Source organism: Leucopleurus acutus (genome assembly GCF_964270905.1).
Source record: "Leucopleurus acutus genome assembly, chromosome: 5".
In the NCBI taxonomy this organism is placed as follows: domain Eukaryota; kingdom Metazoa; phylum Chordata; class Mammalia; order Artiodactyla; family Delphinidae; genus Leucopleurus; species Leucopleurus acutus.
In genome coordinates, this window is record NC_139147.1 from 36,850,846 (window position 1) to 36,866,991 (window position 16,146).

General features: G+C 33.9%; 1 protein-coding gene across 1 annotated transcript; it reads left to right on the forward strand.

Annotated features, from left to right (window-relative positions):
• Positions 1-14,758: 14,758 nt before the first annotated feature.
• LOC309961859 (aminoacyl tRNA synthase complex-interacting multifunctional protein 1-like) lies at positions 14,759-15,835 on the forward strand. The gene is given in 2 exon segments (XM_082839342.1): positions 14,759-15,043; positions 15,047-15,835. Coding segments are annotated over 2 exon segments (963 nt in total). The 5' UTR covers positions 14,759-14,791; the 3' UTR covers positions 15,758-15,835.
• The last annotated feature ends 311 nt before the right edge of the window (positions 15,836-16,146 follow it).

Consider the following 16,146-nt stretch of genomic DNA (forward strand, 5'->3'; position numbering starts at 1 on the left):
ATAAATGCTATCAAAGTCCACTGTTGTTTTAAATAGTGCCAGATATTCAGAATTAAAATAAATTTGCTTTCTTCAGGGCTTTATTGTTCACAAGGTAAAAGGGATACTGAACTCTGCTATTAAATGCCATCATATTCACTGCAGGAGATAAAACATTTACAAAAAAAGCGAAAACATGCATATGGTAGGATTCATACATGTACATATAAAGGAGATATTAGTCCTCCCTCAGCCCTCTCTTTTGCTTATTGTCCCACAGAATAAAAGTGCTCTACTATTTCTTATCTTTGGTCACTGTTCCCCTTATCCATCTCTGTGGGGCAAGAATATTTTGCTATATCACCAGAGTTAGTCTCCAGCTTTTATATTTCCCCTTTTGAATATACAGTTCATGGTGGTATTTAGTATGTGTACAGAGTGGGCAGTAGATATCTGGACAATTGAAGAAGTAGGAATAGAACTGTAAATGATCTGATGTAGAAGGGCTACCTCAGTAGTAATAAAACTTAGCCAGGAAACTCAGTAAACTGCAGTAAGTCTACATATTAAAGGAGTTTTTGGAGTTGCAGTCTGGAGTAGTGAGAGTGTATTAGTCCACTCGGGCTGCTGTAACAAAATACCATAGACGGGGTGGCTTAAACAAAAGAAATTTAGTTTACTCCAACTTCTGGAGGCTGGAAAGTCAAAGATCAAGGTTCCAACAGGTTTTGGCTTCTGAAAAATACTCTTTTCCTGGTTTTCCAGTGGCTGTTTTCTCCCAAATGACCTTTCCTAGGCACATATACATGTAAAGAGAGTGCAAGCTCTCTGGTATCTCTTATAAAACACTAATCCTATGGCATCAGGGTCCCTCATTATGACCTTATTTAACCTTAATTACTTACTTTGAGACTCCATCTCCAAATACAGTCACACTGGGGGTAAGGGCTTCAACATATGAATCTGGCGGGACAGACACAAACCTTCAATGCATAACAGGGAGTAAAATTCTAGTAACATCAGCAGACATAGTATAGGAAATACTGCCTAAAAAATACCCTAAAACTGGGCAAATGCAGATCTTTCTCTCATTATTATTACCTGGACATAAAGAGAGACTAAATAACAGCATGATTCTGAGTTTCAGAATGAGTCTTAGTCTACCTCTAAGAGGAAGGATGCTATTTCCTCCTTGCTTATTTGATTTTTTTTTCAACTCTCTTATTCTCTACACTGTCTAGTAACTTCTATCATTGATTTTATGAGAAAGACTGAGTTAGAGACTTCAGAGCAGAGAGGAATGGAAAGGAAAACTGTCTGTTGAATTTATAATGCTTTTGTGGGGAAATCAAGAAAATGTCTATAAGAAAATATAAAAACAAAACAAACAAGCTTCATAACAAGGCATAGTGTCACAGTAATAAAAAGTTGAGGGAAAAAATTTCCCCACCTTTTTATCCAAAATTTAATGATCATTCCACCTCCAGTCTTCTATTTAGTGATGCTGCCAAAGAGTCTTAATATATTTCATGCCTCTTCTCCCACATGATCTCAAATACAATGTATGTTATTCTTCCTCTACTTCCACCATGGAATGTGGTTCTAACTAAGTTTTTGTTCTTGAATTTTTTGTAAATATCATCTGTGAATATGTTGTCCTAAATCAAGGGAGGGAGTCATACCCTAACTGAACAGTACAGATCACTTTAGAATGACATGTGCTGCTTGATTGTTTGGACCTCTATTTTATTGGAATATATTATACATGTTTCATATTGTACATTCCTTGTATTCAATTTCTTATGAAGGTGTCTGGGCAAAGCTGTCTGTCAAGATTTAGTATTTCTCACTAGAACAGTTAGAAGCTCAGTCTGCAGTATCAAATTCTTAGTATGATGCTTCACTGTAAGTCTTGTGTTCTTGGAGATTTTGGAAAACAATTAATGATATTTAACATAGATCCTCTTGCCCTATTTTCTGGATATATTTTATTGAGTTGGTCATGATATTTTTGTTTTAGTATAATGGAATATGGTGACCACTTTTGTATGTTTATTAAAAGTGACAAAGTGATCTACTTTATACATCAGGAAGGAACAAAGGAAGGAAGGAAGGAAAGAAGGAAGGAAGGAAAATACATCGTTACTATTAAAGAGATTTGTTTTATTCAAAGCCTAGACTTTAAGAATTGAATTTCAGGAGATGCCATTGTCTTGCGTTGAAATAATGTTATATTAAGCATCTGGGATGATTTATGTTACTACTGGGTCTTCGATAGTTTTGTAGAAATGATATAAGTATCAGCAATTTGCTGTCTCAAAAAAATAAAAATCAAACATTCTCCAGAAAATGCTAAATGAATTAGTGATAAATTTTTGAGGGGGATTTGACTTTTCCTTAAGAATATAGTTAGAACTATGATTCTTGGAAATGTCAGGGTGATATTTGATATATGTAAAAACCTTCACCAAATCATAAAGGGTACCTGGCTTGGCTAGACACAAAACTAGGTGCCTCATCTGAATATCAGTTTTGGTTTTTTTTTTTCTCAAACCCCAGAAAAAAATTAAAAATATGCATCAAAACAAAGCAAAATTTTCTACACAGATTTATGAATTAAAATATTCTTGATGTTTATGTATGGACCTCAAGGTAAGATTCAGTATTATAGGTCTATCTAGAAATAGAGACTTTGTGAGAATAAAAATATATATGTCTTCACTATTTTATATCGTTTTTTATATGACTAAAAATATGTTTTGCTGTTTCTGTTACTTTTTTATACCCACAAACATTAACATACACACACAAAGCCAATCTAAAATATGAAACTATCACAAAACATCCACAAACATTTGGATCCACTAGAACATGGAAAGATTTAAGGAATTCTTAGCAAAATATTTTCATAGCACCAATACTGTTGGGAAAAACAGTAAAAGCTTTTTTAATAAGTAATTTTAATGAGCTATAGTCCCTTTCTCACTCTGTATTTGGTGTGTGTATGGATAACAACAACTTTTGCAGATTATTTTTTAACCTCTAACTATCTATTAACAATCTAAGATGCTGAAATGTAGAATAATGTCTGTGTAGAGAAAAGAAAAAAAAAGAAAAAAAAGAAAATGTCTTAGAGATTTATTAGCTAAATTTTCTGCTTTTTGTTACATGTGTGCAAGCTTCCCATTAAATGTAATGAGTTATGAAAGTGCCATTGCCTTGTATTTGAAGTTTCTGTTGTGCTATTTTCTGTGTTGGAGTTACCAACATCAGCAATAACAGAGTAGATACTGCCTGAGTTAAAGCTAGCCAAAGTTGGAACTTTCATTATATGTATGCTATGCTACTAATTGTATATGTCATAGCAACAGAGCTATTTCTAACAAATTAAATGCTAAATTCAAAGTCACGTAAACATTTAAACAATTAATTTGTTTTCATTCTTTAGATCATAAGCATTTAGGATAAAATAAAATGTACTGCTCATAAAGCAGATCATGCTTCTGAAACAATTCCAAGTGCTTAAATATTTCACTCAGTTACGAATGCAATAAAACCTTGTTAAAAGTATTAGATACTCTCCCCACATATGCATAGGTATAATGAAAAAAAATCCTCATTTAAAATTTTGAACATTCTTTTTTAATTTACCTTTCTGTATCTCCTTAAATGAAAATTAATACATAGTGCTTGAAAAAAGAAGGAGACAGGAAAGAAGGAAGGAAGGAATGAACGAACGAATGAAGAAACGAAGGAACGAAGGGAGGGAGGGAGGAAAAAAGAAGAAAACAGGGGACAAAAGAGGTCAGGCCTTAATTCTACCAGTTAGTTGATGTCCCACAAAAGATCATTACATTCAAAGATTCAGGATGTTTAGAGTTTTCCTCAAAATTAATGGTTTCTTTTATGAATATGCAACTATTTAGAAAACAAGTATTTGCATTTTGTGCTATAATAGATTTTCATGAAGAAAACAGTTTCTATTTTTCCAAGTTTTTTCTTTTTTTTCACTTTAAAATTTGTATTCATTCAAGAAAACGAGTATTAGATTGAGAACTGCTTAATCTTTCATTATTTGGCCTGTAATCAGGTATTTATGGTTTAAATTCCTCAACATTTTTTAAACACCTACCTACTTAACACACACAGTCACACTACCAGCCCAACTAACAAATATTCATGGTAAAAATATATTTCTATCACACCCTTCTCACAAGAAATTCACAGTACTACTCTAATGTAATTAACTCAGGGTTTGTCTCAAGACAGAAGAGAATATTCCTTTCTTTTCTAAAGCTAGTAAAGTTCTGTGGGAAAGCATGAGTAATGCACTGCAACTCCACTTATAGTTTGGGGAGTAAATATTCAACATGCCAATGATATATAAATGATATTAGAAATTGTGAATGGCTAATTTTATGTGTCAACTTGCTTAGGTTACAATACTCATATATTTCAAACACCAGTCTAGATTTTTCTTGAAGTTATTTTTAGATGAGATTAACACTTAAATTGGTAGACTTTGAGTAAAGCAGATTACCCTTCATAATGTTGGTGTGTCTCATCAATCAGCAGAAAAGAATGAAGTCCCTTGAGGAAGAGGCAGTTCTGCCTCTAGATGGCCTTCAGGTTTGAGCTCCAACGTCAACCCTTCCCTAGGTCTCCATCAACCCTTCGGCCTTACCCTGAAGATTTTGCATTTGCCAGCCTCCTTATTCATGTGAGCCAATTCTTCACAATAAATCTTTTATGTATATATACACATTCTATTTGTCCTGTTTCTCTGAAGATCTCTAAAACACAAATACCCTCTCATGTTATGCCCAAGAAATTCATCTGGTAAATTCAAAATTCAAAAAATAGTAAAATAAAAATCAGAGGTCTAGATAGCATTTCAAATAATAAATTCAAAAAAATTCCCATGATTATTTTTCATATCAGTTATGTATTTTATGGCTTAAATATTTTTAGATACTCTTCTATATCAAATTGTTATATATTACTCACTTTGTTTTATGTGATACAACATCCATATACTTTGCTACATAAAAATATAATAAAACAATGAATATTTAGCCATAGGAATTCAACAAAATAAAAAGCAAAGCTGTTTTTTTCTCAGTTTTTTTTTTGAGGTAGAAGAATATTAACAGATACATTCATAAATTCAGAACTAATTAAAAACTATGCAAATTTTTCTATCTTTATATTTCAAAAATATAATATTATGGTTATTTATCTAAGATGAACTGCAAAACTTATGTCAGTATTAACTATCAGTGAATGAAACTGCATTTGTATTTAATAAATATGAAAACATTTTTAATTGTATTTCACACCAGTTACCTAGTCTCAAGCACAATTTGATAGGGAGATGCATCTCTTTACTATTTAAAGCATAAAAATTATTGGTATTAAAGAATAAAAAATGAATAATTTTTAAAAATTATGTTTCTTAGTACTACTATGGAAATTTAACAGGACTCACAATATAAGACTCAACCAAATATGTTGAAAGAAAAATTTGTTCTATTAGAGGACATTCTTGAAAGAGCCTAATGAGTAAGATAATCGGAAAGTACTTATAAACTAAGAGTGCTATAGCATTCATGGTGATTAACATAATAAAAATCATTTTGCTTTTTAATCAAATATATGCCATTTTGAGATGCAATCCTTTTAAAAGAAGTAGAAAGAAAGAGACTAATGATTCATATAAAGAATTTCCTAATTTCCATGTCATAAATTCCAGGCGCTTTACTAACAATCTCCCCACATGTCATAAATTTTCCCTTTACTTTTGCTCTAAGAGAGTACAAATAAGATATTTCTTCATGTATTAAATCTTAATTTAGAAACCGAAGAAGTAATTGAATATTTTCATAGCTACCTTACCTCACTAATGCGTCTAGCAAAGACTGCTAGGAACATACTTGGTTTACAATAAGGAAAGATGCACACAACACAGGAGCAACTGTTGGGTACCCCAGAAAGAACGTATTAGAAAGGCCTCATTATAAGTTTTGGACTTGTGTTCTGTGATTTTAGGGACAGTTTATGTGGTGGAGTTTTGTTCTTGGATTGGATTGGTTTTACTGTAAGGAAGTGGAGGTAATTCTGTACCTTCTTATTTAGGAAGGCGGGAAACTAGAGTGAGGGTTAAACCATAATTGGTAAAGAGGCAGTAGTAATTTATTTTAGTAAGGATAGCGAGATGTTTGGTCATTTTTATGCTTTAGATAATGTTCAAAGTCTGTGTTCAGACCTGAGTACAAAGTGGTCTTGTTTTTATTTTGAACAACGTTGGTCAGAATGACTTTACTGATGTTGATATCCTATGAAATTGTTCATGTTCAACAGAAGAACAAGACCTAGCTGTCCTGTCCCAGATGTCAGGGATTGCTTTTATCTTTCTTACTAATGTGCATAAAATTTCTCTCAAACAATTTATATATTCCTCCACATTGTCAGTCTCCTAACTTATTTTCTGCTTTTAATTTTACTCTTTCCTCATCCAGTATTTATATTGATCTTAAAAAAAAACATTGTGAACATTTCTCTGCTCATAACCCATTCAATTACATTTCTCTGCCTTCAGCACGAAGGCCAACCTCCTTAACAAGGATTAGAAGCCTCCTCAGTGCCTTGGCCCAGCCTGTTTATCCGCAGATTTGGAAGAAGGCAAACTGGAAAGTCTCTACATCATCATTCCAATGGAGCCAACACTCTGATATAGAAAACTGGCATTAACTCATTTTATGAAAAGGATGAAACGAATGCATTCTCAAGCTTCTATTTCTGAACAGATTGCTGCTCCTAAACCTGTCCATCCAGTGAGACCTCCAATATAAATGATGGTGCACCTGTGTGTGCATACATGCATGCATACATACACACTACCACCCCACGCTCCAACTATAATATAATTATTTTATTTCTCCTAATGTGACATTCTTTCTTTTGCCTCAGAGAATTAGCTCATGAGTTACACTGTATTAGAATACTTCACTGCTGTTACCCTTGTTTTATTGTTCCACCCCTCCTTCAAACTCTGTGGATATTCTGATTCATCATTCATAACTCAGTTTAGAAGTTACTCCCTTCTATTTGTGGAAGGAAGAATTACTATAACAGGTCTCTCTCCCTAATTAATTTGGAAGCTCATTGAGAGCCCATAACATTTATGCCTTTTCATTTCATATCCAGAACTGAATTTGATCTGTAGTATGTGTAGTTAACTTAATATTAGTAAGAAGTTAGAATATTTTAATGAAATTATTTTCATCTTTTTGCCAACCTATGGCTAACACATTTCATGGAGGGATATACAATAATTATACTTTTAATTTCCTGACTTAACCTATCTATTCAATGTAACATTGAAATAGAGGATAATGTATATGAGTATTGTTCTGCCTTCACACTCATCAATCATCATTAATCTTTTATATTTTCTGAGTTAATGATAATCAGGGATCATGGCTCTTTTATTTTGTTCATAGCATTTTCTTTCTTTTTGAAACATAAATATATAAACCTATATTATAAAAAAGGGAAAATTAGGAGGAAAATCATCAGAGATTTTTCCCTTCAAGAGTGTTGTCTCTAAAGTATAGGAGAGATTTTTTTATGGTCACTGAAAACATTATCCAAAATTTGAAATATAAAAAAAGATGTCTTTGGCACACTTATTTTCTTTCTGGTTTTTATTTTTTGATGAGAATATTATTTTTTCTAACTACATTCAGCACTAGCAATAGTTAATGTAAAATTATCCTGAATTCTACCAAAGAAATCAATTGACACAGAGATTGATCTTCCTAGTAAAAGTAGAGACAAGAGTGAAATATTGTTTTACCCTTTATTTTTCATTCCACAAAAGTTTGTTAAAGTCATAATTATTGGAAGAAGAGTGATAGTGAATTTCAAAAACTACTTAAGCTTTTAGAAAATTATAGGGAATAAAAAGCCAACTTTCTTGCCCTTAGCAATAGCAACATAGTCTTTGCTATTGTCTCTAAACAAACAAATGGACTTAGAAATGAAAGTCATTGGTTGTTGGGAAATTTAACACACATTATATATGTGGAATAAAGGTCTTCAAGCAAAATCACAGTACATACATACTTCAATATTTTATTTATTTCACTTCATATATATGTTTGGACAGTCTTGTGGGACTGGACCCTAAACATGTGGAATCTGATGCTTACTCTGGGTAGACAGTGTCATAATTGGTTTGAATTCCCAGACACCCTGCTGGTGTCCAATAATTGCTTTTTGGTGTGGGGAGACCCTCCTCCTAACACACACTTTGGAATTGCACCCAGGAACCCAAGATAGTGTTTGAGAACAACATGCTTTTCACCTGATAAGAATAAAAGTACACATGAGAGGAGCTTCCTAATGACAAATATTTATGTTGTCTGAGATATCAGTGTATAATTTACCGTAGGAAAGAAGAACATTAGCTAATCCAGAAAGGTGTTAAGTGGACATTCACTAAGATACTCTCTACTGTTTCAATGCACGTTAAGAAGTAGGAAATTACTTAACTATTCTCAAATCTTTTCAAATATTTTACACATTCTATGCATAAGATGCATTTGAATATACAGATTAATAATTCTTATTAGAGGTTGCTTTAAGCAGACATCTCAAGTATTTCTATATATTCTATGTATGTGAAAAATATATAATGCTTTTAAATGTGTGATGAGCTGAATATTTTACAAAATTAATATCAAAACTCCCAGCTTATTAAAATATATAAGGATTTCTTTTGTCTATTTCACAGAAAGTTCTGGTGTCTGCCAAAAGAAAATTTGAAGTTTAAAACATAATGGCAATTAAAATAATGCTTTATTATTAACTTTATCACCAAAGACATTTGCTGACACTAATATTCAAGCAATAGGTCTCTCATTCTTGAATCAATGCATGCACAACTTTGTGTTGTATCCTTTTATATGTACCCCATACTTTTTACTGTAATTCAATAAATGATAGGAGCATGTCTCATTCATAATTGTATACTCGTTGCAAAGATTATAGTCAGATATGTAGTAGGCATTTGATATACATTTGTTGAATGAATTGTAATAGTCAACCATTTAACTTAACGTATATCAAAGACCCTAGATTTACATTTGAAGTCTGAAAGTTTGCAAAAGTTTGAAAAGGAGAGATTGTGATCTATTTCCTTTGACTTTGTTACCATAATTGCCTTCCTATTTCAGATCATATTTAGCACATTGCTTGGCATTGTGAAAATGAAGTGTTGGACTCAGTGATATTTACAAACATTTATGTCTCCAGCATTCTATAGCACAAAATTTGTAAAATGAAGTGTTGGACTCACTGATATTTACAAATACAAACATTTAGGTCTCCAACATTCCATAGCATGAAATTTACAGCACCTTTCTCTCACCATTTCATACTTGGATTTAAATAATTTATTGGGGTTCATTTGTTTATTGATTTTTATTTTAGTTTTGGTTTCATTTTGAGAGTGCCTGAAGACATGGAATCCTCTCTGTTCTACTGGTTTCTCCCAGTCCTAGTGTAGAAAGAACAACTCAGTAAGAACCTTAAAAGCTAAAAGAACTGGATGTGCAATGTGGAATCTCAATATCCTGAGGGAAAAAAGAGAAGTTCTTAGCAGGAGAATCAATAAGGAACAAAAAAGTGTAAAATATTGTGAATACAGTCCCAGGGAGAGGAATCAAAGTGGCTCTCACAAAGACACAGCACTGACCATATTAAACAACTGGAAAAGGTTCAGAGAAAAGACTTCATGATTCATATAATAAAGGTAGAAGAAGTTCAGAAACAGCTTTAAGAAAATACTCTGAGGTTGGTTGATCTCCCAGAGGGCATAAGACAGCCAAATGTGGAAATGTTCATAAAACAGAGATAAAACAGTCTGAAAGATCTCTCTACTGCACACTGACCCAACTTACCACCTTGGAAGTTTTCTTAGAACACTGATGTTTAAATAGTTAAGTAGAAAGAAAGAGCCACTTTATTAAGCTAAGTCTTCTAGAAAAAAACAAAACTACTGAGGCTGAGGAAGGTTCTTACAGCTATACCAAGATTTATTTCATAATTAGAGCTACATAGTAATACTCTATAGGATTGAAAGGCAAACCACACTCTTGAAATTCTAAAGTAGTAAGAAGCTCTTTCTAATTGAAAAATATTATATCTTGCTCCTTTCCCAGGCCTAACAATGCCTTGAAATTCATGGAACCTAAAAAATGGAAAATAAGAACAAAAAGAAAAAAGCAAAGCATGATTTTTGCAACACTAAAGGAACATGATTGAAATATCTAAATTGTATGATCCATTTATTTAAAAAATTCAGACTAAGAACCACTAGGGAATCTATAAAAACAGAACTATTTTAAAGTAGGTAGATAGAGACAGACATGCAGAGATAAGAGAAGATTTAGTAAAACTTTAGGGAATGTTGTCTGTCTCTACTTTAAAAAGTATAAAATAATGCATCCCTTTTTTAAATTTACAGAATTTCCATTGTTTAAAAAGTTGAAGATTTACACTTGGCATTGAAAAAGAATATGTGTGTGTGTGTGTGTGTGTGTGTGTGTGTGTGTGTGTGAGAGAGAGAGAGAGAGAGAGAGAGAGAAAGAGAGGATATCATCAGAGATTGATATGGGTATCCAGTGATGAACAGAAAGTAATATGGCAGATCTCCTACAAATAAAAATCTGTACTTCAGAAAGGATATTAATAATATAAAATTTAAAAAGTATTCTTATATTCTCCCAAACTTATCCTACAAGCATATTTTAATAATTTAAGAATGGCCAGTTTAAATTTCCAACTTATCCAGTCCATAAGTAGTGTTTTGTCATGAATATTCAACAAAAATTAAGGTACATCTATTTTTAGTTTTTAAGGAACCTCCATACTGTTCTCCATAGTGGCTGTATCAATTTACATTCCTACCAATAGTGCAGGAGGGCTCCCTTTTCTGCAAACCCTCTCCAGCATTTATTGTTCCTAGATTTTTTGATGAAGGCCATTCTGACCAGTGTGTGTGGTGATCCTCATTGTGGTTTTGATTTGTATTTCTCTAATGATTAGCGATGTTGAGCATCCTTTCATGTGTTTGTTGGAAATCTGTATGTCTTCTTTGGAGAAATGTCTATTTAGGTCTTCTGCCCATTTTTGGATTGGGTTGTTTGTGTTTTTTTTGGATATTGAGCTGCATGAGCTGCTTGTATATTTTGGAGATTAATCCTTTGCCAGTTGCTTCATTTGCAAATATTTTCTCCCATTCTGAGGGTGGTCTTTTCATCTTGTTTATGGTTTCTTTTGCTGTGCAAAAGCTAACCCTAAAAATAGAATTACCATATGACCCAGCAATCCCTCTACTGGGCATATAACCTGAGAAAACATAATTCAAAAAGGGGCATGTACCACAATGTTCATTGCAGAACTATTTACAATAGCCAGGACATAGAAGCAACCTAAGTGTCCATCAACAGATGAATGGATAAAGAAGATGTGGCACATGTATACAATGGACTATTACTCAGCCATAAAAAGGAATGAAACTGAGTTATTTGGAATGAGGTGGATGGACCTAGAGCATTTCATACAGAGTAAAGTAAGTCAGAAAAAGAAAAAACAAATACCGTATGCTAACACATATATATGGAATCTAAGAAAAGCAGTACTAATGAACCTGGTGGCAGGGCAGGAATAAAGCCACAGACACAGAGAACAGACTTGAGGACATGCCCAGAAGGGGAAGGGGAAGCTGAGATGAAGTGAGAGAGTAGCATTGACATGTATACACTGCCAAATGTAAAATGGATGTCTAGCAGAAGCTGCTCCAAAGCACAGGAAGATCAGCTCAATGCTTTGTGATGACCTAGAGGGGTGGGATAGGAAGAGTGGGAGGGAGGCTCAAGAGGGAGGAGATATTGGAATATATGTATACATATAGCTGCTTCACTTTGTTGTACAGCAGAAACAACACAACATTGTAAAACAATTTTACTCCAATAAAGATGAAAAAAATTAAGGTACAATGTTTTTTCAGTAAGAGTTACTATTTATTTTGCAGTGGAATCAAGCTTAGAGTGCTAACTTCTATAAACCTTAAAAAATTGCTATTTTCCACAATAGAATAAATAATATAAGGATAAATATTAAATTGCATAGATTCCACATTTCATACTGGAAATGTTATACAAAGTAAAACATAATCTTGATACATGATTCTAATTATAAACAGTTTGAACACCCTTTAGATTTGAAAAAGGGAAAAATTATAGACATTTATTTACATTATATAAGGGATGAATAGCAGAATTAACTCACTGAGGTACAACTAAGTTGTCTTCAGAGAAAACGGCAATAAGAATTATAAATTGGCCTATGGATTTCACTCCACATGAATAGTTAGCTATGAGGTGTCATGAAGATGCCAAAAATTCTCAAAATATAATTCATTTTCATTGAAATAAATAATTCATTATGATGTATTGCTTTAGAAGGAAGCAGGACAGTGTATCTAAACAGAGAAAGGGTATTACAGTGCCGGATATTTAAAAAAATCAACAAATGATATTTAATTGAATTTGCACTTATTGTTTTATTTTGTTAAACAGGATCATAGGAGTCTACAGCTATTATATATACTTGGTGGATACATTTTTTTTTTTAAGTTGAAACACATGCTGAGTAGCTGAAGAGCAAAAATAGGTATAAAGAAAGGGTTTATTCTTGAACCTTGTATATTTTCTTGAACCATATCATCACAATTCTTACAAAGAGTGATTTTTAATACAGCAAAGTAATACACACTCCTTTTGTTGTTGTTCATTAAATAATTTTCAGGTTTCGCTTTTTAAGGACTAATTTATTTTACATAATTCTCTTGCCAATAACTTAATGATAACCAAGGCATAATTTCCTGCCAGATTTAATATTTAGCTGAACAAAATGACCATATAAATTATATGTTGCCTAAATCATTTTACTTAAGGAATTTGTGTGTGTGTGTGTGTGTGTGGTACGCGGACCTCTCACTGTTGTGGCCTCTCCCGTTGTGGAGCACAGGCTCTGGACGCTCAGGCTCAGCGGCCATGGCTCATGGGCCCAGCCACTCCGCGGCATGTGGGATCTTCCCGGACCGGGGCACGAACCCGTGTTCCCTGCATCGGCAGGCGGACTCTCAACCACTGTGCCACCAGGGAAGCCCCTTAAGGAATTCTTGATTGAATTTTGTTATTCCAAGATAATATAATACATATAATAAACCAAATATAGAAGTGACTAATGATAATTCAGGTACATTTTTACATAGCAATGAAGTTAGATTACCTCCTTTAATGATTCCAGAGAATCCTCTCAGAGCACACAACAGCTATGTTATTATTAAATTAATTGCCTAGCTCTAACTGGTTTTGAATATATTTTAATAAGTAATATTTTGCCACTATTCCCCATCATTCAATTAACAATATCACATATATATATTTTTTAATTTCTGTGTTAAATAGCTACTCATCTGTGCATTTTTTCAACTTCAATAAAGATCATTCTATTTGCCTATCAAATATATTTACACATAAATACTTGACTATTCATAAAGCAGCTACAATCATTTAACCTAGATAATAATGCAAGAACAATTTTACTAGAGATCTAAGTTTTTGCAGTTTCCCCTTTGGGATTACATTTGTAGAAATACTGGAAAGGAAAAAAGGGGTTGAAGGGAATTAACTCACAGTAAAATAGGAAAATATCTGGTGATGACTAGTAGGTTTATGAGACAGTGTTTGTGCAATTGCATTCAAATAGTGCACATGCTCTTTTCTCTCCTCCCGTCCTTTCCTCTTCCTCCCTCTCCCCTCCTTTTCCCTTCTCTCCTTTCCCCTGCCCTCCTTTCCTCCACCTCATCTGTCACACTCTCTCTCCTTCTAATCTATCCATCCATCTGCATATATATGTATGTATATATATATATACACACATACACACATATGTGTATATATATATATAATCTATCCATCTAATCTATCTATCTATATATATATGGAAATTATTATTTCAGTACAACATAATCAAAAACCTTGGTTAATAAATCAAAACTGATTTCCAGTTTATGTTGGAAATTTGCTTAAATATGGGACTTGACTGGAAGCTGACAAAATTATGCATCAGTGTTTATCATCAGTTACTACTTTATTTCTAAGACAGAAGTTCTTTAATTAAAATATGCACATACCCCAAACCACTGTAACACCTAAAAATTAATAATTCTAATATTAAATAGCCTGTCAGTGTTTGCATTTCCTCAGATTTCTTATGCCTTATAATTGCTTTTACAATTTGTTTCAATCAGGAAGCACAAGAAAGCCAGTAACTTGTCATTTATATTTCTCTTGAAAGTCCCTTAATTTATAATTGTCTCTGCCTCTACATTGATGACTTAACTTTTTTTTTTCTTTTTTTAAGAAACGGGGCCAGAACTCTAAAGAAAGACCCCGACGTCCGGCGTCTTGCCTCTCGCCCAACCTGGCGACAAAATACAGAGACCGAGGAAGAGGTGCGGAATGGTTGGCGTTATTGGCTGAAGGAATGGACGACGGGGAGTGTGGTGTGGCAGCGCACGGGAAGGGGGCCACTGAATTTGAAGAAGAACCTGTGGACCGCTCAGGCGTTTAGCGAGGACACCTCATTGGGTCCTTTCTTGCTGCCTTCGTGAGCAGGAGGCTGTCCTTACCGGCTCCGGGCCGAGACGGCCGAGGTTCCGCCTGTTCACCGATACATGATTTTCTGCCGTTTCTTGGCAAAAATGGCAACCAGTGATGCCGTTCTCAAGAGACTGGAACAGAAGGGTGCCGAGGCAGATCAAATTATTGAATATCTTAAGCAGCAAGTTGCCCTTCTTAAGGAGAAAGCAATTTTGCAGGCAACTTTGAGAGAAGAGAAGAAACTTCGAGTTGAAAATGCTAAATTGAAGAAAGAAATTGAAGAATTGAAACAAGAGCTAATTAAGGCAGAAATTCAAAATGGAGTATAACAGATACCATTCCCATCTGGTATTCCACTGCAAGCTGATTCTGCGGTTTCTGAAAATGTGATACAGTCTATACCAATAACAGCCATATCTTCTGGTGCCAAAGAGCAGATAAAAGGAGGAGGAGGAGAAGAAAAAAAGATGAAAGAGAAAATTGAAAAGAAAGGAGAGAAAAAGGAGAAAAAACAACAACCAGCAGGAGGAAGTGCTGACTCTAAGCCTATTGATGTATCCCGTCTGGATCTTCGAATTGGTTGTATCATCACTGCCAGAAAACACCCTGATGCAGATTCTTTGTATGTAGAAGAGGTAGATGTTGGAGAAACAGCCTTAAGAACAGTTGTCAGTGGCCTGGTGAATCATGTTCCTCTTGAACAGATGCAAAATCGGATGGTGATTTTACTTTGTAACCTGAAACCTGCAAAGATGAGGGGAGTAGTATCTCAGGCAATGGTGATGTGTGCTAGTTCACCAGACAAAGTTGAAATCTTGGCACCTCCTAATGGGTCTGTTCCTGGAGACAGAATTACCTTTGATGCTTTCCCTGGAGAGCCTGACAAGGAGCTGAATCCTAAGAAGAAGATTTGGGAGCAGATCCAGCCTGATCTTTACACTAATGATGAGTGTGTGGCTACATACAAAGGAGCTCGCTTTGAGGTGAAAGGGAAGGGAGTCTGTAGGGCTCAAACTATGGCCAACAGTGGAATAAAATAAAATAAAACACTTCAGTTACTGAAATACATTAGAGAAAACTTAACAATAAAAAGAAATATATTTGTCACTTGTACCTAAAATAAAGAAAAAAAAAAAAAGAAACGCCATTCATTTTGTTTTATGATTTTGCTGAATATCTCCATGCAGTGTCTTTGAACGTATTGCTGTGTCACCTGTATTTTCCTTCAACTGAATGTTAATTCTAGAATCGTGGTCTGATTCTGTTTTGTTTGCTTGTTTACTTTGCTTTTTCCAAGAATACTTCATAGGTGGTATACTCTTCCAGCAGGAAACATATAAATGATAATCACTATTTTTCCTATTCCATAATGAACGATAAATCTATCTACCCAGTTCCATTTTTTTTTCTTTTTTTGCGGTACGTGGGC